This window comes from Phaethon aethereus (assembly GCF_964289735.1).
Source record: "Phaethon aethereus genome assembly, chromosome: 3".
NCBI lineage: Eukaryota > Metazoa > Chordata > Aves > Phaethontiformes > Phaethontidae > Phaethon > Phaethon aethereus.
This window is the reverse complement of record NC_138576.1, coordinates 42,935,422-42,960,301: the sequence shown is the minus strand read 5'-3', so window position 1 is coordinate 42,960,301 and position 24,880 is coordinate 42,935,422. Positions and strand designations below refer to the sequence as shown.

The 24,880-nt window shown below is 44.0% G+C and overlaps 1 protein-coding gene across 2 annotated transcripts in view; it reads left to right on the top strand.

Moving 5' to 3' along the window:
• Positions 1-23,262: 23,262 nt before the first annotated feature.
• MAP3K7 (mitogen-activated protein kinase kinase kinase 7) overlaps positions 23,263-24,880 on the top strand; it is a gene marked incomplete at both ends in the record, with an annotated part of 45,961 nt that continues 44,343 nt past the window's right edge. For both annotated transcript variants that reach the window (XM_081997254.1, XM_081997253.1), the window contains one exon: positions 23,263-23,352. In XM_081997254.1, coding sequence (XP_081853380.1) covers positions 23,263-23,352 — 90 coding nt within the window. The remainder of the gene's footprint in view (positions 23,353-24,880) is intronic.

Here is a 24,880-nt window from a genome sequence, read left to right as displayed (position 1 = left end):
GTGCCTGTCATTGTGTCTGCTTTGTATGCCATCACTGTTGATCCCTGAGTGCAAGGATTCATGGCATTATCACAGCTTCCTTCTCTAGACCTAAACGCTGGCTTCAACACTATTTGGTTTTTCATTATTATATAGTAAGAAAATTGAATGACTCACACTGCCTACACACACTGGCTCATGCATTTGCACACAGCGGTCAGAGCCAAGGGTTGTCTAAATGATACACAGAGCGGTGCTTTGAAAACTCATGTTCAAATGAGATCGCCCTCTCATTTCTAAATTACTGTTCTTCCTACTTGCAAATGCATATGAAGCATCCACACTAGGAAATAAGCTATTTTGCTATACCAGGGCTGATTGTTCGAATGAGGACTTTTTTCCCCCCATCAAATCATCACTTTAAAGAGCTATATATCCCTCTCTGTAGGATTTGTTGCTCTAGAAATGCATAGTGAAAACATCATGACAAGGCTATTGTTTAATTCTTGGGGGTTTTAGAATAATTTCTGTAAAATGCTATTATTACATTTTTATTGAACTTGTTCGGGTTCTTTAATAGATTTTAGGACTAGAAGGGACTACTGAATCATTTAATCTGACCTCCTGTATTACTCATAAAATAGCATCCAGTTAGTCCTGTCTTGAGCCCATCGCAGTTGCTTGAGTAACACACATCTTTCGGTTTCAGCTCATTCATTCTAAGCGATCCCTGGGTAGAATTGCCTTTCAAAAAATAGGGATAGAAGTCACATTTGAATTGGAAAGAAAGGAATCCTGGCTCTCCTTTCCCTAAGAGAAAAAGAGAGGAATTATGAGAAACAGAATTCCTGTAAAGTACTGCAAAACAGGGGAATATGAATTACCAAGATTCCTCTTAATAATAATAAATAAAGCTATAAATAGTCATCTGTTGTTCCCTAAGCCTAAACAGCCTGTCCCCTGGCCTGAACTAATTTTAGTGATCTAATTAAGTCGCTAATTTTGAAACTTCCAGCTCTCAACACCCCTTGTACATTTGAGGTATCTACTTTGGTATAAAACAAACTGTATCCCAGAAGTGCCTAGTTTTCTTCATTAATTAATGAGGAAAGGTGATTAGCTCAGCTACAGACAGCTGCATTTGGGCAGATGAGTCTCATTCACAATGACTTGGTATTTAGCTGTCAAAAGAAACAAAAATTGGAAGACCATTACGTAGCATTTCTCTGCTTCACATAAAGCTCATAGGATCTTCAATATAGCGAGTATGAGATCCTGGGGTAAGCTGCAAACGTAACCCGTTAAAGGGTCTGACAGGTATTGCTGTCCTGCCTAGAAGAGAAAGTCATCACGAGGAATAAGCTAAAATAGTTGCTTATTTCAGGTTTAGAAGCACTTAACAAATACTAACAAGAACAATGCTTGTCTGACAGCAGACTTCTTAAAAGCAGAGTTCTGCAAGAAACAATTCTCTCTCAAGGCCTTGTCAGCATCTATGTACAGCCATGAAATGGTGGGGTCAGATGATATCAGCTAAAACGCCAACGATCCACCGATGACACACAGTGCTGCGTAGCCTTCATTATCCCCCATCTTTGCTCAAATCACAGCTGCACGAGTGATGGCTGAGCCCACTGGCTGCATCCCCAAACTGGTGATGAGCCACACATCATCGTAAAGTATAAAATATGTCGTTAAGTGGCCACACCTTTTCTATGTTTAAGGAAAAAGCTGGGGAGAAGGGGAGGGCAAATATACGGGCATCACCACACGAGCCAAAAGTAGCTCATATTTGAAAAATGACTGGACAACCTGGAGCTTGAGAGACACAGAGGTTATGTTGGAGGCTCTGCAGCAGACTTCCAAAAGTTTGTAGTCACTGTGCAATATCCTTTCTTTGACACTGCATGCCCACGGTATTTAGTTTAGGTTTGCATTTCTCATTCACACCCAGCTCCCAAGGAGCCGTATCCATTGATAATGCTTTCTTTTATCTCTGATTGGTTAAAAGACTCCATCCTAAGCAAGTCCATCTTGGTTATATATGTCATCATTAACTCCCATCTGGGTTGTAACCGAGCATTTTATTTGAACATGAAGTAATCAGACCTTCAGAGACACGTACTAGCTGATTATAGCGAACAAATTACATTACTTTCTGCACTGACTCCGCAAAATATTGAATTAAGCTCAAGATTGCAGTGTTTATATTCAAAGAACTCCCCAGACCTCAGAAAGTTCTGTCATAATGAAGCCTTACAGGGTAAGAAGAAAAGTTGTTTGCCTGAGAAAGAACTGACTTGTGGTCTAGTCTGCAGCTCCTGAATCCCACAGAGCATCCCACCGCTTCTTCAAGGTGCATTTCATACCTATGTAAAAAATTGAAGATTCCACAAAAAAAAAAGCTTATGAGCACTCACCCCTCTGCCCCAGGGGTGAACTGAGAGAACAAAACCCAAGTGACAAACATTGCTCGTGGCAGTAAATACTTTATGATTTTGATGGCAGTAAAACTGCTACTACAGTGGACACATTCTAGATGTTGCCATCTCTGACAAAAACTGTCACACTCAGATTAATAATCATAGAAATTACAATAATTCTTTTGCCTTTGCTACATATTATTCAGCTATTCCTTCCCTAACTTTCATTGCAGTTCTAGCTATGGGATGGACTAGAGAAAGTATATGCAAAGTAATCCCTGCTTCCCATAATGAAATAAAAAGGCAATATATACTGTGACTAACTTGCTTCTGTCAGAAGTCGTAATTCTTCAGGCAGACACATGAAGGGCAGCTTTTGCCCCATTTACCTCTGCTCACTTCTCCCCTTTCTCTGCCAGACCACTCCTGAGGTTTATTACTAACTGAAAGATTATATCTGCAATAATATTATTTTTCTACAAGGTAGTGCCCACCAGGAATAACAGATTAAATAGCATTTTAGCTTAGAAAATTGTAAACACACATGAATTCTTTTTTGCCAGCTTCAGTAATTCTGCCCCAGTGTTTACAGAGCCTGTTTCACAGAAGTGCTTACTTGCTTTGCAAGCCTTTCACACATAGGAAACGGAAAAAAAAAAGAGAAAAAATAATTTGCCCTACACAGAAGGATGAATAAAGACCTAAAAATTTTACTGTCTGTAAAGGACTGGCACTAGTTGTGAATGCTGATTTTTGGGAGATGTCAGAGATTTGCAGCATCCTCTCCCCCAAAACAGATTCTATGCTCTCCTCTTGGTTTTCGACCACTTTTAGGAGAGTGTTATCTCTGAAGGCTGGATTTCAAATCAGTGAGTGACGAGGGTCAAGGCAGAGCAACTCTCCAACGAGGAGGACTGCGAGAGGGGGACCAGACACCCCTGGGAGTGCAGCAGCCATTAACAGTCCTTCCCAAGGAGCCACGGCAGAGGGTCAGCAAGCACTGCTCCTGAAACCAAACACATCAATGTCAGCGTCGTCCTTGCTAGCTCAGATGCGCAGCTTTCAGCTGGCATATTTGTTATTAATTATTATTAAATTTATTTATTTACGTGTGCTTTGCATAGATAGACACATTGTCAGTCACCAAGGACTTAATATCTAAATTAGGTAGGACAAACAAACACAGGATGAAACAACACTGTAGCAAAGAGCATGTGAGGGGATTACTAATGAATAAAGAAAGAGAGAAGTAATTGTTTGAAGGGGTAGGTTATTTAAGTGAGCCTTTAAAGAAGAACTCGTGGATTTTAAAACCAGCCAATATCATCATTACGATAGTCTAGGCCAACACTTTATACTGCGCAAAAAGCAGGTTGTAATGCCAAAATGGACGCTCACTGAAATATTTCGATCTAGATCCTGAACCAACTTCAGAGGTAGGATTCAATTCCAAGTCTTACCACCGATTTCCCTGATTTTTTTGCTTCCTCATGAATGGAAAAAAACATTGATAAAATGAGGACAGAGAGGTCTTCCTGATACAGAAGAAGGGATGCAGATAGTGAAGCACAGCAAGGGGAAGGGAGAAGGCAAGGGAACAAACAGAGCAAGAAGGGCACGGTGCCGGTGGGCCACTCAGAGGGGACTGGAGTATGCACGCTTGGGTAAGAAACATGCAGGGTGTTCCCCGGGTATACAGCCTTACAGGATTTGAGAGAGCTTACTATCAAAAAGGCTGGAGGTAGAAAGCCAGTTGCAGAATTAGTAATATATGTTTAGAGTAGCTGAAAAGGGTAATAACTGTATCAGCAAAGCACCACTAGATAAAGAGGGGAGGAATGAGTAGGGCATGAAGGCCAAATGAGATCTAAAATGTCTTTGGCTCTTTAATAAAGACAGGCTTTTATCTGAGGTCTTTTTCATTTCTTTTGTCCAGATAGAACAGACCAGCAATTTATATCATTTATTAGATAAACCAGAATCCATTCTTTAGAGGGTGACTAGAATATATGTTTGAATTCTTCCAAAAAATGATAAAGCAGTAGAAGAGGAAAGTACACAGACTCCCAAGATTTGAGGGTCAGCTACTTCACCCTGGAGCATCATGTAGACATATCTGGCAAAAACAACTGACAAAGAAATTACAGGAGAATAAGAGACTTTCCAAAGGTCATTTTCTCAGCTCTGTTAAGTGCATTCTTAAAAGACGTTTTATAATCTTAATCCTGCAGTCCCTTTAGATGGCCATCTCAAATTGGTGACCCTTAATTTTTTTTCAGTAATACCAAAGTTGTGCTTTAGTCGGGGTTCCCTAAAGCCCAAAATGGCTCATAAAACACTGGGGTTTCTGGTTGCTTTATGTCAGAGTCTGCAGATGTTTCAGAGTGCATGTGAGCTAAGTCTGGCCTGTGAAGGGGTGAGTCCAGCTTAACAGTTTTCTTACATTTCAGAGAAAGAGCATTTAGGAACAGAAGTCAAAGCTGGAAGCCACAGGGCAAATATTTTCAATGTCTGCTACTCTTCTTTGTGTGATACTCCTCTGTATTCAGAAGTATGATTCTTTAAATTGTCTTGTATGGCTTCAATCTCTGAAGTGCATTTTCATAACAAAGAAATACTGTTACCAGGATCCAGTGTCATTGGAAACAAGATTCCCAGTTTATAGGGCATATGCACACTTCCCTTTCCTGCTTGTAGCTACGTAGCTCACTTTTCCCCCTGCAAAGATGACTTGTGGCACCAACAGCAAATTTTGATGTGGAAAAATGATGTTGGAGAAGCATTTAATCTTTTTTCACCTATTTTTTATGAACTCTAAGTCCTAAAAACAAGAACCATACCCATGTTACTAAATATCCCTACCAGCAATCCTATCTATGACAAACCACCGGCAAACCACTTCAGTATGATTCCTTCAAGTATATTTCTCCCATCCTGAAGTCTCAAGAGCCTAAGACACATGCTTATTCTTCTTTGTTAGATCTCATTCGAACACATTTAAGACATTGCTCCCAGGTCCAGAACACCTTCCCAGGACATTGTATATATTTTTCTCTCACGTAGAATTAATAATCTTAATTATCTCCATCGAGAAAAAAGATTGAGATCTAAAAGAACCCACAGAAAGTGTTATTTTAAGCATGCACATTTGCAGGAAAGTCCCAGGATTCAGAGGACTTCTTTGTAATGGGAAAAAACAGTAAGAAGCAGCCTTTATCAACAATAATAGATGGAGAATGTCCAAAAGCAGAGCCAAAAGCTGAAGATGCTGTTAGGTCATTTTCTAGTAGGGTGTACAGGCATTTAATTGACCACAGCTTTATGCTTCAAGAAGATATAATCATAGAAAAATTCTCTGCTTGGGATCTGACGCCCAAAGAAAGGGTCCCCATTTGTAGAGTGTACAGAATGTCTGAGTAGAACTGTCTTGTTTAGCTCTTCCTATCCTGCTCTCATGTTACCTTCAGCATAATAATACGACCACAATATTGACACAGAACCCAGTGATCTGCTTTACAAGCATTACTTGCCAGGGGACTAGTGGCCGTTCAAACTCTTCTTTTAGCCCCTATGTGCTGTTCCCATGCCTCCCACTTCCTCACCTCAGTGTTGGGAAGTCTCATATTCCTAAAAGGAGGAGTACCTTCTGTCCCATTTTCACCTCAGCTGGACCAGCTCTATCCTCTGACCTTGGCAAACAAGGCCTGCTAGACTGCTGTGGAGTCAAGGAATTCACTCTGCCTCAATAAAGGATAGTATGGTGCCACATAGATACACTCCCTTAATTTGAGACCTGCCTGGGGTCTCTATCACTTGCCTGAAGCATGTTGTAGTCCCTGGCCCACCATGAAGTATAAGAACCTGGAGTGAGATGCTATTTGAAAGGAAAGCTTGAAAGATAGTAGCCACACTCAGCTCTCAAATATATTTTTTCCACTCATGAAGGATATACAGAAACCCTATAGAAAATTAATAACTTATTTTTGAAAAAGCTGTTAGATATCACTAAATAAGGCATAGATCACTGTTTTCTAATATGATTTTTTTAAAATAACAGTCAAATGTGAGCCTCCAAATGCATTAAAAATCTTCATTTTATATAACCGGACCCCTTTTTGATGTCCTACCCCCACTTTTAACTATAAATTGCCCATGATACTTCATACCTTGCATGTCCAGCATCTGTAGAGTAACTGCTTTTTCAAGATATCTATGGTGTATCTGTGTTCATTAGGTTCATAGAAACAGACCACACACAGAAAAATAATGGATGTAAAAGTTAAATCATAAAAATAGGAGTTCACTTCTCTAAAACTGAGCAGCCCCAAACCTGCCTGAGTTCACACCTAGCTTGCAGCACAAGCATGACTCAAGTGGGTCCTCATGGATACATGGGTACTGGTGAATAAAGTGGACCACGGTCTGTCCTCTGGCCTTGAGACCAATACATACTGGACGGCACATATCAATATAGTGACCACGACATGATAGAATTCTCAATTCTGAGTGAACTAAGGAGGGGGGGTCAGCAAAACTGCTACCATGGACTTCTGAGGGCAGACTTCAGCCTGTTCAGGTCACTGGTTGAGAGAGTCCCTTGGGAGACAGTCCTGAAGGACAAAGGAGTCCAGGAAGGCTGGACAGCCTTCAAGAAGGAAATCTTAAAGGTGCAGGAGCAGGCGATCCCCATGTGCCGTAAGAAGAGCTGGCGGGGAAGGCGACCAGCCTGGCTGAACAGGGAGATATTGCTGGGACTCAGGGAAAAAAGGAGAGTTTATCATCTCTGGAGGAAGGGGAAGGCAACTCACAAAGAGTACAAGGATCTCGTTAGGTCAAGTAGAGACAAAATTAGAAAGGCAAAAGCCCAGCGAGAGATCAATCTGGCCACAGTTGTAACAGATAATGAAAAATGTATTTACAAATATATTAACAACAGAAAGAGAGCCAAGGGGAATCTCCATCCCTTATTGGATGTGGGTGGGAACATTGTCATCAAGGATGAAGAAAAGGCTGAGGTACTTAATGCCTTCTTTGACTCAGTCTTTAATAGCCAGACCAGGTATCTGCAGGCTATTCAGCCCCCTGAGCTGGAAGACAGGGACCGAGAGCGGAATAAAATCCCCATAATCCAGAAGGAAACAGTTAAGGACCTGCTATGTCACCTGGATACCCACAAGTCTATGCAGCCTGATGGGATCCACCCAAGAGTACTGAGGGAGCTGGCAGAGGAGCTTTCCAAGCCACTCTCCATCATTTATCAGCAGTCCTGGATAACAGGGGAGGTCCCAGAAGACTTGAGGCTGCCAGTGTGACACCCATCTACAAGAAGGGCTGGAAAGAGGATCCCTGACCTTGGTACCGGGGAAGATTGTGGCGACGTTCACCTTGAGGACGCTCACAGGGCATGTGCAGGACAACCAAGAGATCAGGCCCAGCCAGCATGGGTTCATGAACGGCAGGTCCTGCTTGACCAACATGATCTCCTTCTATGACCAGGTGACCCGCCTAATGGATGAGGGAAAGGCTGTGGATGTTGTCTACCTGGACTTTAGTAAAGCCTTTGACAGCGTCTCCCACAGCATTCTCCTGGAGAAACTGGCGGCTCGTGGCTTAGACAGGTTTACTCTTCGCTGGGTGAGGAACTGGCTGGATGGCCGAGCCCAGAGAGTTTTGGTGAATGGCGTTAAATCCGGCTGGTGGCCGGTCACAAGCGGTGTTCCCCAGGGCTCAGTTCTGGGGCCGGTCTTGTTCAATATCTTTATAGATGATCTGGATGAGGGGATCGAGTGCTCCCTCAGTAAGTTTGCAGATGACACCAAGTTGGGTGGGAGTGTTGATCTGCTGGAGGGTAGGAGGGCTCTGCAGAGGGGTCTGGACAGGCTGGATCAATGGGCAGAGGTCAACTGTATGAGATTTAATAAGGCCAAGTGCCGGGTCACAACAACCCCATGTAACGCTACAGGCTTCGGGAGGAGTGGCTGGAGAGCTGCCCAGCGGAAAATGATCTGGGGGTGCTGGTTGACAGATGGCTGAACACGAGCCAGCAGTGTGCCCAGGTGGCCAAGAAGGCCAACAGCGTCCTGGCCTGTATCAGGAATAGTGTGGCCAGCAGGAGTAGGGAAGTAATTGTGCCCCTGTACTTGGCACTGGTGAGGCCGCAGCTTGAATCCTGTGTTCAGTTTTGGGCCCCTCACCACAAGAAGGATGCTGAGGTGCTGGAGCGTGTCCAGAGAAGGGCAACAAGGCTGGTGAGGGGGCTGGAGCACAAGTCTTATGAGGAGCAGCTGAGGGAACTGGGGTTGTTCAGTCTGGAGAAGAGGAGGCTGAGGGGAGACTTTTTCACTCTCTACAACTACCTGAAATGGGATTGTGGCGAGGTGGGTGTTGGTCCTTCCTCCGAAGTAACTAGCGATAGGACGAGAGGAAATGGCCTCAAGTTGCGCCAGAGGAGATTTAGGCTAGCTATTAGGACAAATTTCTTCACCAAGTGGTCAAGCATTGGAACAGGCTGCCCAGGGAGGTGGTGCAGTCAGTGTCACTGTTCAAAAAAGATGTAGACAGAATCAGAGAATCACAGAATCACTAAGGTTGGAAAGGACCTTCAAGATCATCAAGTCCAACCGTTAACCCAATGCCACCATGCCCCACATGCCCATCCACACGTTTTTTGAGATGTGGCATTTCAGGATACTGTTAGTGGGCATGGTGGTGTTGAGTTGATGGTTGGACTTCATGATCTTAAAGGTCTTTTACAACCTTAATGATTCTGTGATTCTGTAATATAGCTTAACTCTTTTCCCCGTAAAGCACAGGCTACAATCAAACTCTGATAATCTCTGTCTAGGGGAATACTTGGTGTCTGAGCCAAAGCCCTGCCAAGGACTATGCTGACCATGTAACAGCATGCAGACACCCAGACTAGTGCTCAGGCCTAGACTTACTCCATTTTCTAAAATAAGCTATAAACTACGGTAGGGTAGTAGGATAGACATGATCACAGAAATTATGCAAGTTCTCAAATGCAATGGTGGGTGTGCAAACACATGGGGCTGTTCACAACAGATCTTAAAGACCTCTGCAGGCAACTGGAAGGACCCCATGTAGTGCCACAGAGGTTGATTTAAGCAATTAATTATGTTTTGTTTCTGTGCTTGATAGTGGTTAGGTCTGTTTTCAGGGGAAAAACTGCATTGTCCTGAAGATTTAATGTTTTTAATCTATTTTAATTTCTGTAATTAATTGTAGGTGCCTCTTTACTTATACGTAACTGAAAGGGGGGGGAAGAGATTAATTTCTGAATAAACTTACAAGGGCTATTGTTTTAGTTTGAAAAACAAGGGAGTCTGACATTGACTGATTAGGTTTAAAAAATGCAATAAAAGGTGAAAAAGCCTGAACAGCAATAATGGAGTTTTTCTGACAATTGCAACTTGCAATAAAATCTATTTTTAATGAGACAAAAAGTTAGGAAAAGAAAGCATACCAAAAAAGAGTCTCAAGACCATTCCGCTAAGAAATTTGATTCTAACACCGAACTGTCATCTTTGCAGTCAAATATCTGTCTTTAAAACATCTGCAGAAGGGTTACAGAAATAGAACTACAGCCAAGAGTTCTATAGTCAGTACCACAGTACCACCTTGTGGGGAAACAAAAGTGGCCTCGGTATTGACCTTCCACTGCACAGTTTCAGGAGATACCCATTATATAAATACAAAATTCTAAGACAAATGAAACAGACTCAGGCACCAGCAACGTATGCACTGCATGATTTCTCCCAGTGTCAAATTACTTTTTTTGAAGAATCCATGTTCCAGTCAAAATCTTTCATAAGTCTAATGTAAAAACTTCCTGGAAGAAGAATGTCTCCTTTTACTTTTGCTTGCATTCCTTTCTCGACTCCCATTTACTGCAAATTTATTTCTCTAGCTACACTGAGTCAAAAGAACTATTGCAGCAGGCATGTCAAATTCCACCCCCTCAAAATGCTTCATAAAGTTAAAGGCTGTGACATAAACTAATGTCAGGATCTTTGAGACAACTATTTTTATTGCTTTTCTGTAGCTGCTGTAGAGATTAGAGACAGTAATATTCCTTGAGTACATTTGAAGAAATAAGGTTATCAAATCCTCAGATGCCCAAAGGGAACTATCACCTGCATTTCTCCATTTCTGCCACATAGTGAAACAAATTTGTATGATTAAGTAATTGCTGGCTGTCAGAAGAAACAGTCACCCAGTCGTCATATTTTAGGAACTCTATTAAATGTAATTTTCACACTTTCAAATATAACTTCTCAGAAGTATCTCTGAATTTAATGCCCCTAATAAAGCACAGCAACTAGTTCTTTCTTTCCTAAGTGGCTTGAGTGCTGGCCAAACCAACAGGCAGATTTCCCTCTGTATTCTACTAATGGGCAGCACTCTTAACATCAGCTCTTCCTGACATTTCATTTTGGGGCATTCTTTGCCGGAGACCACCAGTTGGGTCAAACTGGGAAAAACTGTGCCAAAGTATGTATAATAGTCTTTAACATAATGTTGTCAGGGGTGAGGGGAGGGAAGTATTCTTTTGGGAGATTGTTTGGTTGGGTTTTATTTTTTTCCAATATAAAAATAAAGTTTAAACCTATTTGCATTCATGCTTTGGAAAACCTCGTGTTAATGGCAACAGTGCAGGATCAAACCCACCAAGAAACAAACAAAAATTGTATTCAGGTTTATGCATCACACAGAGCTGGGCTGTGAATTTAGATGTCTAAAGTATGGGCGCTGATCCACCTGCAGCTATATTCTACGGAGACCCCAACGCTGGCTTCATGTGGGTTGGTGTCAGATCGCAGTGGTGCGATTCCTCTCACCTCACTTTAAGTAGCTAGAAATTAGGCAATCAATCAGTCCAGTTCCCCATACATACCTCTCTCATGTCATCTCAGACTCCCCAGAATATGCTTCCTGGACCTTCAGCTCATGACCTACATCACATTTGCCAGGCCTGTGCAGAGGTCTCAGAAATCTCTGGGGGCTTCCAAAGTCACTAGGTGGCTATGGGTGGGAATATGAATGAAGCCCTAGGTGTTTAATTGAAGTTTGTCATATAGGCTCCATCTACAGTCAGCGGAAAAAGAGACATCTCCAAACAGTAATTCATTACATCCTAACATATATGTCTATGACAGATGGGAAGAAATACCCTCTGAAGATGTCTCTCTCTCCTTACTCACCAAAGATGTCTAACTTTCAGGTGATCACATTCTGCTGATATGAATATGAAACCTAATGTACAACTGATTATAGACTTTCTCCCTATTTTTGCATCCTGATAACACAGTCCAGGTTGCACATTGTACATACGATTGGATAACTTGACCTGAACTATAATGTATGAATTGTGCCACAAGTCTCAGAGGAAGGATACTAAACAGTCAGCTCAGGTCCCATCATTAGTGGTGGCAGCTAGTGTGGCCTTAATCAGCAGCAGTAGCAGCAACCGCAGTCTGATTGCCAGGTAGTGTCCACGTGCAGAAGCAATGCCTCTGCACCCACCTGCTCTTTTAGGATCCCATGTTCTACAGACCCACCTTCCCTGCTCCCTTCCCTGCGCTAGCAGCACCTCTCTTCTCCAAACATGCATCTCAGCTGGCAGAAAGACTTCAAAACCAATGCCTGCTGTGTGTGCCTCCCCTTCCCCACACTCTCCACCTCCACAAACCAACACCTCAAAGTCACAGCCTCCCCCAAACACCCCTGGTTCAATCCCCACACCCCCAGTCTCCATCAGGGTGGATGTGTCACACATCCCAGGAGTAGCTACCATTCTAGATAATGCAGAGCTATGGCTGCTGCCATCATCCAGCACACGTGCCTCGGAGCGCCTGCTGTGCCGCTAGCCATATACGCCCCACAGTCTGCGAGGTCAGGAGACTTTCTCAGAGAAAAAATACGCAAGTATCAGAGTTACCGTTTCAGGCTGGCTGTGAATCTAGACATCAGCTACGTTTGGAGCTTCCCCTACAATCATGAGATCTATGTATTTGATTTTTTTAGAAAAGTTCATATTTATTCCTCTTCACAAGTAGGGACCGACTGATGTAGTTTTAAATTCCCAAGATGGCATAGGCCTCCAAGTCTCATCAAGTAAATTAGTTAGATATAAGGAAGAAATATTTTACAATGAGGGTGGTAAAACACTGGAACCAGTTGCCCAGTGCCGTGGTTTAGCCCCAGCCGGCAACTAAGCCCCACGCAGCCGGCCGCCCACTCCCCCACGGTGGGACAGGGGAGAGAATCAGAAGAGTAAAAGTGAGAAAACTCATGGGTTGAGATAAAGACAGTTTAATAAGTAAAGCAAAAGCCGCGCACGCAAGCAAAGCAAACAAGGAATTCATTCACCACTCCCCATGGGCAGGCAGGTGTTCAGCCATCTCCAGGGAAGCAGGGCTCCAGCACACGTAACGGTTACTTGGGAAGACAGACGCCATCACTCCCAATGTCCCTCCACCCCTTCCTTCTTCTTTACCCCAGCTTTATACACTGAGCATGATGTCATATGGTATGGAATACCCCTTTGGCCAGCCTGGGTCCGCTGTCCTGGCTGTGTCCCCTCCCAGCTTCCTGTGCCTCTGGCAGGCCAGCATGAGAAGCTGGGCAGTCCTTGACTGCTTAGCAACAACTCAAAACATCAGTACCTTAGCAACATTTTTTTCATCCCAAATCCAAAACATCATCTCATACCAGCTTCTATGAAGAAAATTAACTCTATCCCAGCTGAAATCAGGACACCCAGAGAGGTTGTAGAAGCTCCATCCCTGGAAGCATTCAAGGTCAGGCTGGATGGGGCTTTGAGCAACCTGATCTGGTTGAAGATGTCCCTGCTCATTGCAGGGGGGTTGGACTAGATGACCTTTAAAGGTCCCTTCCAACCCAAACCATAATTTGATGATTCTATGACAATTCTATGAATTAGACAATGGAATGCCTTTGAGAATTCACTTTACCTGACTCCAGAGGGAAGTGATGTGGGCAGTGACATTTCTTTGCATTTCAGCGCAGACTCAAACTAGATGCAAGAGGAGAACAGCTGCAGAGCACCATGTAGCCACAGAAGTGGAGAAGGGGCTTTACAGACGCACCTCTTCCTCCTCACATGAAACAAGGCAGTACAAGCTTTTCAACTTGACAAATTAGCCACTGCTCTGAAATGCTTGCATGCTGTGCTATTTTCAGCTTTTTAATTGCTCATCTTTAACATTCTGGTTTAGGACTTTTGCAAGAAAACCAAACCAAATTCTGTGCTGGACTGGCCAACAGGAGATGGAAGAGAAGCAAGTATCACTGTTCGGAGCCCTTCTTGTCTAATAGTTCAGTTGCTGAGCAACAGACCACCATTCAAATCCTTTCTCTGCCTGAAGGCATTCAAACATTCGTCAAACATTCACCTCACAAAGATGTCATTAAATACCATTTTTAGGGCATTATGAATTGAGCGTTCTTCCTCCTCTCTTGTTCCAATTCGCATAAAACATTCAGTGTCTTTGGGGGTGGATTCTCCACTAGAAAGCAGCATCTATAGGTTAAAAACCTCTCAAATTTTAAAGACATAGAGTCTTGTTGCAGGGAATAAATTTATGAACTAGTAGGTGCAAAAGAATAATGATTTTATGTTCAGAAGCTTGACCTATGCTGAGAAGAAATTCTCTCAAGTGTCATTAACATCTAACCTACTAGTCTGATAAGAAGAGATAGATATATTTATGCTCACTGAAGAATTATATGCTTAGATACTAGAACTTGTTGAGATTATGCCAAAAATTAGGCCTTAGCAAGTTAATTGGCTCAGCACTTCTACTACATTGATCTGGCAGTTGAAGTAATGGCTTCAGTAATGGCCTGAACAACCACTGCCTTTATGAAACACTCAGTTACTGACAGTGGCCAAGTAACACCTGACTTGAAGTTTCTAGGGGGGAGAGAAAAATTTCTGGTGACTTGTCACTTCTAGTTTTACTGTGACTTTTGCTCTTCTCTGATCTCATTTAATTGGGAGCATCATGTGTCTTGTGCTCACAGTAAATCAGAGGACAATGTCCATATTTCATTACCAAACAAGTGATACAATGATATAAACAGCTTACTTCCTTCTTCTGTGATTGTATTTGCTTTATTCTTCCACTGGTGAGAATGTGTCACCTTGATTACAGATTATTTTGACTGACCACTTTAAGATACCTTCCAGAAAGCTGTATCATCCTAATGATATATGGCAAAGCACGTTAACAAGTACCCCTTTAGAAAGGGCCAGATCTTTGTGATTGTTATTGTATATTACAAAACGCTGACTTTCAGCATTGGTTATAACAAACGTGAATCAAGTATCAATTCAAAATATGACTATTCGGTGATATCTTTGAGTCCTCCATGTGCATACATAGGCTGTTAGCCAACTACACATCCACAAGCAACCAGAATGCAGAGCCACACACAACGCATTCCTGCACACAGAACCCAGCTGGAGCTGCAAGTCTGTGTTCGGCACTCACGCCGTTGGCTATTGCAAACCGCACAAGAATCAGGCTGCCTTCTGTGGAGATGTTTCTAGCCTGCTAGTGTATTTCCTAGAAACACAGCACAGTCCAGGTTGGAAGGGACCTCAAAAGATCACCTGGTCCAACCCTGTGTGGGAAAGGGAGGCTAGATGAGGTTATCTAGCACCCTGTCCAGTCACATCTTGAAAACCTCCAGCGATGGGGAATCTACCACACCCCTGGTGAGGTTGTTCCAGTCAATGATTGTTCTCACTGTAAAAAATTTCTTTCTTGTATCAAGGTGAAAACTTTCCTCATGTAACTTGTACCTATTGCCCCTTGTCTTCTCCATATGGCTCTTCATGAAGAGAGAGCCTCCATCCTCTTTGTAGCCACCCTTTAACTACTGGAATACTGTGATGAGGTCCTCTCCCGAGAATTCTCTTCTGCAGGAAGAAAAGACCTAACTCCCTCAAACTTTCCTCATAGGGCAGGTTCTCTATTTGACCTACAGGTCTACATGTTCCTTGTTTCTGTAAGTTCTAGCTGGTATGAAACCAGAAACTAAGCACACAGAGCATCTATTCCTGTTTCTTATTCAAATAGCAGAACAGATCTTCTAGAACGGAAAGATTTTGAAGACAAGTTCCTCATCCTCAATGTGCATGAAGACTACATTAGTCTTTATCCTCAATGCATGATGAAAGTCATGAACAGTCTGCTCTCCTACTTCCAGTCCACTGTTCCAGTGCTTTGTGGTACTCCACCCACTTATGAGTCTTGTGTAAAATATACAAGGCTGTCATCTCCCTTTTCTAATATTGCTTAAAAATCATACCTGCAATAATTCCCTTCTCTTGCTCTGATTCATAACTGTGAAGCTTTAAAAGATTAAAAAGAGATTGATGTTCCTTCTCCAAGAAATGAAAAAATAAAAATCCCCTCTCCTTCAACTCATACTGCAGAACAGGGCCTTACTCACGTACTTTTGTCAATATAATGCTTACTTCACCTTACGAACATACCAGTTCATTTCAATGTCTACTCAGCTAAAAAAAGACCACGATAAGAATTCATTATATTATTTACACTTTTAATAGTGCTTGTTTGGCCAACATATGTTTGGAAGAAACCTCCTTAAGCAATGAATACGGTGCTCTCACAGATAGTTATGACAAATAAACAATTTCACTGATAAGGCATTATCCAGTGAAGTGACTTTTGCCCTGATGGCAAGAAACCCTTTTCAGGTTTCTAATCCGCATGCATTAACAGGATTCCTGTGCCAAAAGAAGCTTCCTTTTGCTTGAACATCACTTATCCACCAGTACAGTTTACCTCCCCAATACCTTTATCTTTCCAATCTCTTTAAGAAGCAGCAACATATATCCTCTCTGTCTTTGTTTTGCAGAATTAAACATGCCAAGTTGTTTTATTTTCCCTTCTGTGGTAAGCCCTCTCTTATCTTGACCATCTTTGCAGCTTTTCTCTGCAATTAGTTAGGTCTCAATTCATTTTTCTTGCAAAGCAGATAACAAACACTGTAAAGTCTTTCAGATGAGGTCTGTATAACCTTGCATAGCTTTATTGGATATATCATACAAGATATATAAGCTTGCACTTTTTCCCAGGCACATTATCTACAAGACTCATAGTCCTCCTAAAATCAGTTAAAACATGCAATCTGTATTCTTCTTCATCTCTTCCCAGTAAGCCTGTGTCATTGTTTAACCCCAGCTGGCAACTAAGCACCACTCAGCCGCTCACTCACTTCCCCACAGCCAGATGGGGGAAAGAATTAGAAGAGTAAAAGTGAGAAAACTCATGGTTTGAGATAAAGACAGTTTAATAGGGAAAGCAAAAGCCACGCACACAAGCAAAGCAAAACATGGAATTCATTCACTGCTCCCCATGGGCAGGCAGGTGTTCAGCCATCTCCAGGGAAGCAGGGCTCCATCACGTGCAACAGTTACTTGGGAAGACAAATGCCGTAATTCTGAACGTCCCCCCCTTCCTTCTTTTTTCCCCTCCAATTTATATGCTCAGCATGACATCACATGGTATGGAATATCCCTTTAGTCTGTTGGGGTCAGCTGTCCCAGCTGTGTCGCCTCCCAACTTCTTGTGCACCCCCAGCCTACTCGCTGGTGGGGTGGTGTGAGAAGCAGAAAAGGCCTTGTGTAAGCACTGCTCAGCAGTAATGAAAACATCCCTGAACTACCAACACTGTCTTTAGCACAAAATAAAAACATATACCCCTACAAGCTACTATGAAGAAAATTAACTCTACCCCGGCCAAAACCAGCACAGTCTCTTATAGGATAACAAGATGTTTTGAGTTCTTAAATTAGTTAATGTACTAGCACTCTGATATTTTAAATATTAGCCCGTTTATTTCTCTCGTCCTTGAGGTCATCTAATTTTTCCCATTTGATATTCTTATCCTCCTCTCCATTAACTATGCTGTCTAAACCTGTGTCACCAAAATCACTGACACCCTCCTAATTTTCTTATCAACATCATTAAAGGAATTAAGATTAATAAGATTGCTCTCAAAACTGAATCTTAAAAAAAAAAAATCTATTAGTAACTTCGTTCCAATACTCCCCTTTTGGTAGTCCCCATTGTCTTCTGATTACTCCCTGACTCTCCTTACCCACTTCCAGTTCTTTTAATGATTCTTACCATGTCCAGCTTAATTAATAATTTCACACAAGGCAATACATCAAATATAATCAAGACAAAATAGTTCTATGCATTCCCCTTGCCTAAAAATATCACAGAATTTATCAAATATAATCTTTTGTTAATCTGAGATAATCTACCTTTGATTAAAAAGATGTGACATTTTATTCCTCTCACCTCCATCTTTTTTTATTCTCTCCGTCACATTTTATTTTAAAGCCTACTGAGAGTAGAACAACACATATTTAGATGCCTGGATCAATTTCTGCACGTTTCTAAAATATCTTTGCTATGTTATAGTTACCTGGTAACATATTTGCCTCTCTCTGACACACCTTCTATCAGAAATTTCATTCACCATGTCTTTCAGACCTCTCAGCTGAAGATCAGCCAGTCTATTGCCTTCTGTCTCTTGCTCTTCTCTGTGTGCTAAATTTTTTAGTATCTTTTTCCCACTAGCCACTTTGTCAGCCAACCGCAGCTGCTGATAGCTGCAACAGGGGAAACACATTAGTTTGGTTTCAGGACTGCATCTAGATCATCTCCCACCTTTACTTCACCTTACTGCACAGTCAGCTGCATTACACCTCTTTCCTAGCTCTCTTGGTTATTTAGGCTGCTGGAAAACTTTTGAGATCTAACACGCCTCAGATTAGGAGGCAAAATAAGGTTCAGAAACAATTGTGACCATTTGAGTTCCTGTAACATTCATACAAGAGAACTACTTTTTCCTTTCACCAAAGTGATTACAGTTCCTTGCATACAGTTGTATTTAGTAAAGCAGCTCATGCATCTATTTTGCAAAGCTTTTTTTTTAAAAAATATATGCTTGTTATTACAAATGATAAGGCACACCACAATTTAAGGAATTCATAGCTTTTTAGAAGACTTTACATAGTGTTGGGAAGCCTTCCCATAAAAGGAAAGAAGTAATAAGAAAGCATAAAGTGTCTTGGGACTACTATCTCGGTGTATTTGGCAGAAGACATCCTTGTACTGCAAGACAGAACTGGTGAAATCTTTGAGATTCATAGTGAAATCTGACACACAAAATGCTGCAACCCGCTCTTGGGCAATCTTAACACAAGAGCTGAAGAAGCTACATGAGAAGAGTGGATTAGGCAACAACTGCCATACTGAGCAACAGAAATCTTTCCATAACATCACGGTGATTTGTAGTCATGAGATATTTTCACTGTACCTGCACTGCAACAAGATGTGAGCTTCTCCAGGATCCCTCTCAGCTGGGACCTGAATTTGTATGGCATGTGTTTCATGGTGTGCTCCATACTATTGGTCACCAGGACCTGCTGTGGCCTCACACTTGCAAGGCAATGCACAAGACAGCTCATCCACCAGTTCTTGTCACTCAGTCACCCAGGCTAATACCTCTCCTTTTAAGTCCCACAGGTTTCCTATGTATAGTATGCATCCAGACACTTCCCAACACACAGGCAAGGCAAAGCTGATGACTCGCAATCAGTTCTACAGCTGATGTCAAGGTCTTTAATCACATTCCCCCAAACTGAAATGACATAACTTCCTATCTACAAGACAAAATTTCACAAGAAAAAAAAGTCAGTCAGTCTTGTCAGAAACCTGAAATATTCCTGTGCTTAAAGCTAGAAGGGAACCTTTCTTGTTGTACGTATGCCAGTTGTTGAGACCATCCAACATCTTCCACCACTGCTTTCTAGCATCCTTCTTCCATTGCTTAAAATGAGCTTTTTTAGCCAACTGAAAAAAAAAAAATTGCATATACTAAAAATACAACACAAGTTGAAATCTTTTGAAAGAAGAAATCACTTAGCTTTTTTCTAAGTTAGAGGAAAAACAATGCTGGTTTGCTCTTCTTAAACTCCTATAACTGTTACATGGAGAAATTTTAAGGGAGCCAGACAGAGGGTAGCCAGGATAATATATCTGCGCCTTTGTCCGTACTCATGAAAATGTGCCCAAATTCTAAGCTGTAAGATTTTGTATATGTTGGATAAATTTTAGCTAAGATATGCAGATGTTAGGGCTAAGTCTCAGGTCTGTTAAGCTGTCCACGTAGACTTACTTTACATTTGGCATAAGACCAGCTGCCTCATGTGAAAAAATACAGCTCTTAAACCTGCTCTATGACAGGAGATACAAACAGCTCCTCATCAGTTGTCTTGGGTTTGAGCATTTGTGCACACTCTGACTATGGTATCCTGAGACTTCCAACAATCTTTACGTGGTCTCATTCCTGGCAGTGTAACCTCTTTCCAACGTTAAGAGACAAGCAATTGAGACCCAGAAAGTGGGCTTCACAGGTTCTAGGTTTTTCTTCTAAACACAAGAGCAGCTTTTCTCTGACATAAACACAGCCTGTGGCAGATGCAGCTTTTATTTAATTTCAACCTTCAAATGTGTTTGTTGAATAAATATTTTAACATTCTGTTTTGGGGTGTACAAGTTATACACAGTCCCCAACGCAGCTAATTAAAACTCTGTCAGTCAGAAAACAAAATGAAGTAACATCAGAATTACCACATCCTTAAAACCCCATCTGATCTTTGCAACAGCGACATTTTGATAATGATGATGACTCTGTTTTCACAAAAAGAGAGCTCATTATTTTTGAGATACATCATACATTATTTTTTTTCTACATCAATTTCTGAAAGGAAATAAACCTTACAAGCAACTATAACTGGAATGCTCTCCTCTGCGCTCTTAATTCTCATCAACAAAAAAATAAAGATAACAGAAAAATCTCACCACTAAAATATGAAAGACTTCAACTGTCACTTGCCTGATAACATCCTCAAGAAAGGTCTGTGAAACATAACAAAAAGACAAATATTCAGTTATTTTTACTAGAGATCACCAACTGCCACCTAAAGTACCACCACCCACCTGGCCATCTTTCTAAAAAGCACTGATGTAGTTCACCTTCCCTAATACATAGCATAAATGTCCAAAAAAAAGAAAAAAGAAAGTTTTAAGTTCAGAATTCTGCCCGACACTATGCTCAAGATTGCAACTAGGTATCAAGACCAGCAGTGACAGACTTTCACACATCCTTTTTTTTCATTCACTCCTGTTCCTTAGCTTCAGTTTACTTCATGTGTTGGCCACCTTGAATACCAGTCTTAAAAGCATTTAGAGAACTGAAGCAATTCATCCAGCACTGTGAATTTATCTGAGAGGAGTCTGGTTTTGATCTGATCTGCAGTTTCTCAATACCTCAGAAGTCCATATTCTTCATCTTCCAACACCCAATATATTCCACACCCAGCAGCTGAGACAGGAGTAGCTGCTGACACTGAAGTTAAATGCTTTAAGTCGTTGGGTCCAGGTACAAATGCGGTACTTTGTGACTCCATGTCACAGTATGATGAAGATGTGTACTATCAGTGGCTTTCATGAAGATGAAACTGAAACGCAAATCATCCAGAGACTACGTATCTGGAGAGCACCAGGGTCAATATGAACATTCAAACCTATATACAACCTCCAAGAAACTAAGGGCTCTGAATAATCCCATTGCTGCATGAAGCAGATTATTAGCCAGATTTTGTGGTACCTGGAACTTTCCCATGTCTAACAGAAGCCTCTTTAAATCCTTCTAGACCAAATCATATGAGAAAATCAAAAAGCAACAGGAACTCAATGCATTCCGGATACAAGTCTGCTCCCCACGCACATACAGATCGCTTGGGCGATGTAATTGCACCAATCCAACCTGTTCTGGAGACTAGTTTCACCTTGCATGCAACACAGTCAACCAGTACATGTACCATGACTGCTTGTCCGGAAATCCTGGACAAATTACTACAGCTGACAGAAAAAGGCAAGAGGGGAGCAAACAACCCAAAATGACAGCCTGTCAAAAAGCACAGTAGCTCTGACAGAGGTATTTTCACCTTAGCTTTTCTAACAACTGAGCCATCATGAGAGTATCACTGCCCATATTCATCCTCCATCTTCTCTTTCCCAGTTAATTGCTTAAGCAGCTTCCTCAGGCTAGCCCTGTAACCCAGCTCTACCTCCCATTTACCAGACTTCACTGTGAGGTACAGACATTCACTAGCATTTTAGCAGAGCAAGATCTCGGAAAGTGTACTAGATCTACTAAACTTACACACTATTAATAGTATTGTACAGTAACATAACTTTTTATATATAGCCCTGAGGCTAAACATATCAAAATGAAGTACAGCTGTTTCAGTGAAACACGGGAGCTAAAACCACTCATCCCAGCACTGGCTTCACACCGTGGGTCGCCCCGAAGCCTCAGCCTGTGAGGTTTACCATCAAAAAACATCGACGCGCTGCTCCAGCTAACAGTCAAAGCAGACACTAGCTGTTGGAGGAGTGGGCCGAGATTCCGATTAGCTGGGGTCAGGAGAGGGAGCGGTTAAGGTATATGTTCATTCCCCAGTCCTATTCCCATTACTGCTCCGTGTTTACATTATTCGCTTCATCACCCTCCGCTCCCCAGCTACCCTCCTACACATGCTTCCCCCCGAGAAAGAGCCGCTGAAGAGCACAGGCCTCCCATCGCCGCGCTTCTGCCTTCAGAGAAAACGCGTCCCGAGACGCATGTCCCCCACAGCTACACCCCTGCCCCTGGAAAAATACAGATGTATATAAGGAAAAGGTATATTCAGCACTCGAGGCGTGTTGCCGCGCACGCAGCTAACGCGCGGCCGGCGGCTGCCTCGGCCCCCGCCGGCCCCCTGCGGGGCAGCGGCACCGTGCGGCCGCGGGGAGCCGGCGGGGCCTCGGGGTGCGCCGTGCCTGATAGTTGCCTGCAGCCCGGGAGACCCGCCCGCCGCCGCCTCCGTCTCCCTGGCCCCGGGGGCAGCCGGCACTACCCGCCGCTGCTGCTGCCACCGCCTTTCCCGCATCCCCCGGCCCGCCGCTGCCGGCACCTGCGCAAGCGGCAGGAAGAGGAAGCGGGCCGAGGCGGTGGCTGCTCCCCCTGGCGGAGGCGAGCTGCAGGGCGGGGCGGGGCGCGGCGGCGGTGGGCGGGGCGCGGCGGGGGCGGGGTCGCCGGCGCCAGGCCGTGGCCCAGCCGCTTGCCGCCTGAGTAGCAGCCGCCGCCGGCGCCTTTCCCCGTCCCGCCCCGCCCCGCCCCCTCCGTCGGCGCTCCCTCCCCCGCCTTCCCAGCCGGGGCAGCAGGAAGCGGCTCTGATGTCAGCGGCGGCCGCGGCGCGGCTCTGAGCGGCTCCCCCACCCTTGTCGCGGCCCCCTCGCCCGCTGCTGCCGCCGCCGGGACTGCCGAGGCGCCCAGCTTCGGCCCCGGGGGCGCCCCCTTCTCTCGGCCGGGGACGCGCGGTCGAGGCGACTCCCAGGCTCCGCAGAGGCCGCGGCCTAGGGCAGCCGGCGCGGCGCTCCGCGGCGGTGCGGGAGGGCGCGGGATGCGGAGCGGTGCCCCCGCCACCGCTGCCGGGGCCTCCGCCCGCCTCCACTGAAGTCCGCGGCCGCCGCGGATGCGGCCTCGCCCCGCGCGGCGGCGCCTCGGCCAGGCTCCCCCCGACCTGCGCCCGCGCGGAGGGCAGGAGCCGCCGCCGCGCCCCGCGTAGCCCCGGCCGCGGCCCAGGCCCTCGGCAGCCCGGCGCCGCGCCCTCCGCCCCCGGCCTGCCCTGGCCTCTCCTCCCCCAGGTGAAAGAGGAGGGATGTCCGCTGCCGCCTCCGCTGAAATGATTGAAACCCCCCCGGTCCTCAACTTCGAAGAAATCGACTACAAAGAGATCGAGGTGGAAGAGGTGAGTGAGGGCCCCGCCGCCCGGCGGCCTCCCCACGCACGCCCCCCGCGCCCCGGGCGCGGCCTGCTGGCGGGCCTGCCTGGCCCCCGCCGCCGCGCCTGCCCCGCCGCTGCCCCCGGGGGCCCCGGGGTTGCCCTCCCCGGCGCCGCCGCCCCGCTGGCGACGGGCCGCGGAGGCTTCCTGGGTGCGCGGGGCCGCCGCCCCCCAGCCCCGCCTGCTGTGTACCTGCCCGGGGCTTCCCTTCTCCTCTGGATGCTGCCGCGGTTGGCGCCAGCGAACAAATGCGGCGTGGCTGGGAGCGGAGGTGCCAGCGTACTTCTGCCAGCCCTGGTGCTGGGTGCTGTACTGCGGGGATGTATTTAAGCGGGATAGATTTATTCAGGACTTTGATTTTAAAACTTTCGCCGCCCATTTTGCCACCCACTTTAGTATGCGGTGGCAAACAGTTGTCAAACGCTGTCACAAGAGGGGACTGTTAATTCTGATGTTTCTTTTGGGTCGCTCTTTCTGTATGCACCTACTTTCTCCTGCCACCTAACTGAACCATTGTATATATAATCATCATACCAATGTTAATTATTTGCTAAGTTTACAGCTCTGTTAGCTGTAAAGATGTACAGATCTTTTTGTATTATTTTTTCTTAACATAGACTAGTGATGTTGGGCTCATGAACCTGGAGCGTTTCATTTGTAAGTTACCTGTGCATGTTACCTAGGAGGTGACATTCAGTTATTGTATTAGGCAGTTGGAAGCAAATATTTCTTCTTCTTTTGTAGAAAGTTTCCTAGTATATTTATTGCCTTAGGTTCTTTGAGGCTAGAATGGGATGCCAAAAGTACAGGATTTCATATGTACCTTTCATCAGTCTGGATTTCCTGTAAAATTAGGATGGGTGTGATCTAGGATAGCATGTAAGCTTTACTAAAGGGCTCAGTAGTATGTATATAGCACGATGTCTAGCTCTCAGAATCACACAAAAATATTGCTACTGTTGGATTTTTTTCTTTCTCATCTGTTAACATCTTCCAGGAATGAACTCGCTTCACGAAGACCCATACTGAAATTGATGAGGCCAGCTTGTAGAGTCTGGACCTGACAGACACCCAATACTGATGAAACAGTCTTTGTGCTTTCACTTGTAGATTTAAGAACTTTCTCTTTCAGTAATAATTACCCTCTTTTTCTTAAAATGTTTATGTGGAAGTGAATTTAGTTTTGTGTAGTAGCTTTTATAGATATCATAACCAGTGTCTCCAGTTTTTAAAGTGGTTTTGCTAGATATCTGTTTGTTCATAATTATTATGCTGGGCATGTATGGCCTGGGAGAGTTCACAGAACATAAAATCTGCAATATTTTCATAAAACACCAGGGTACTTTCTGCTCTATTCAAGTAGTTTTGGGGTAACTTCATCTTTCACCATAGCAGACACTGGAAATTCTCAGAAGACAGTATCTTCCAAAAGATTGCCTTCCCCATTTCTATGAATATGGCAATCATGAACATTTTTTTACTCTGTAACTTTAAT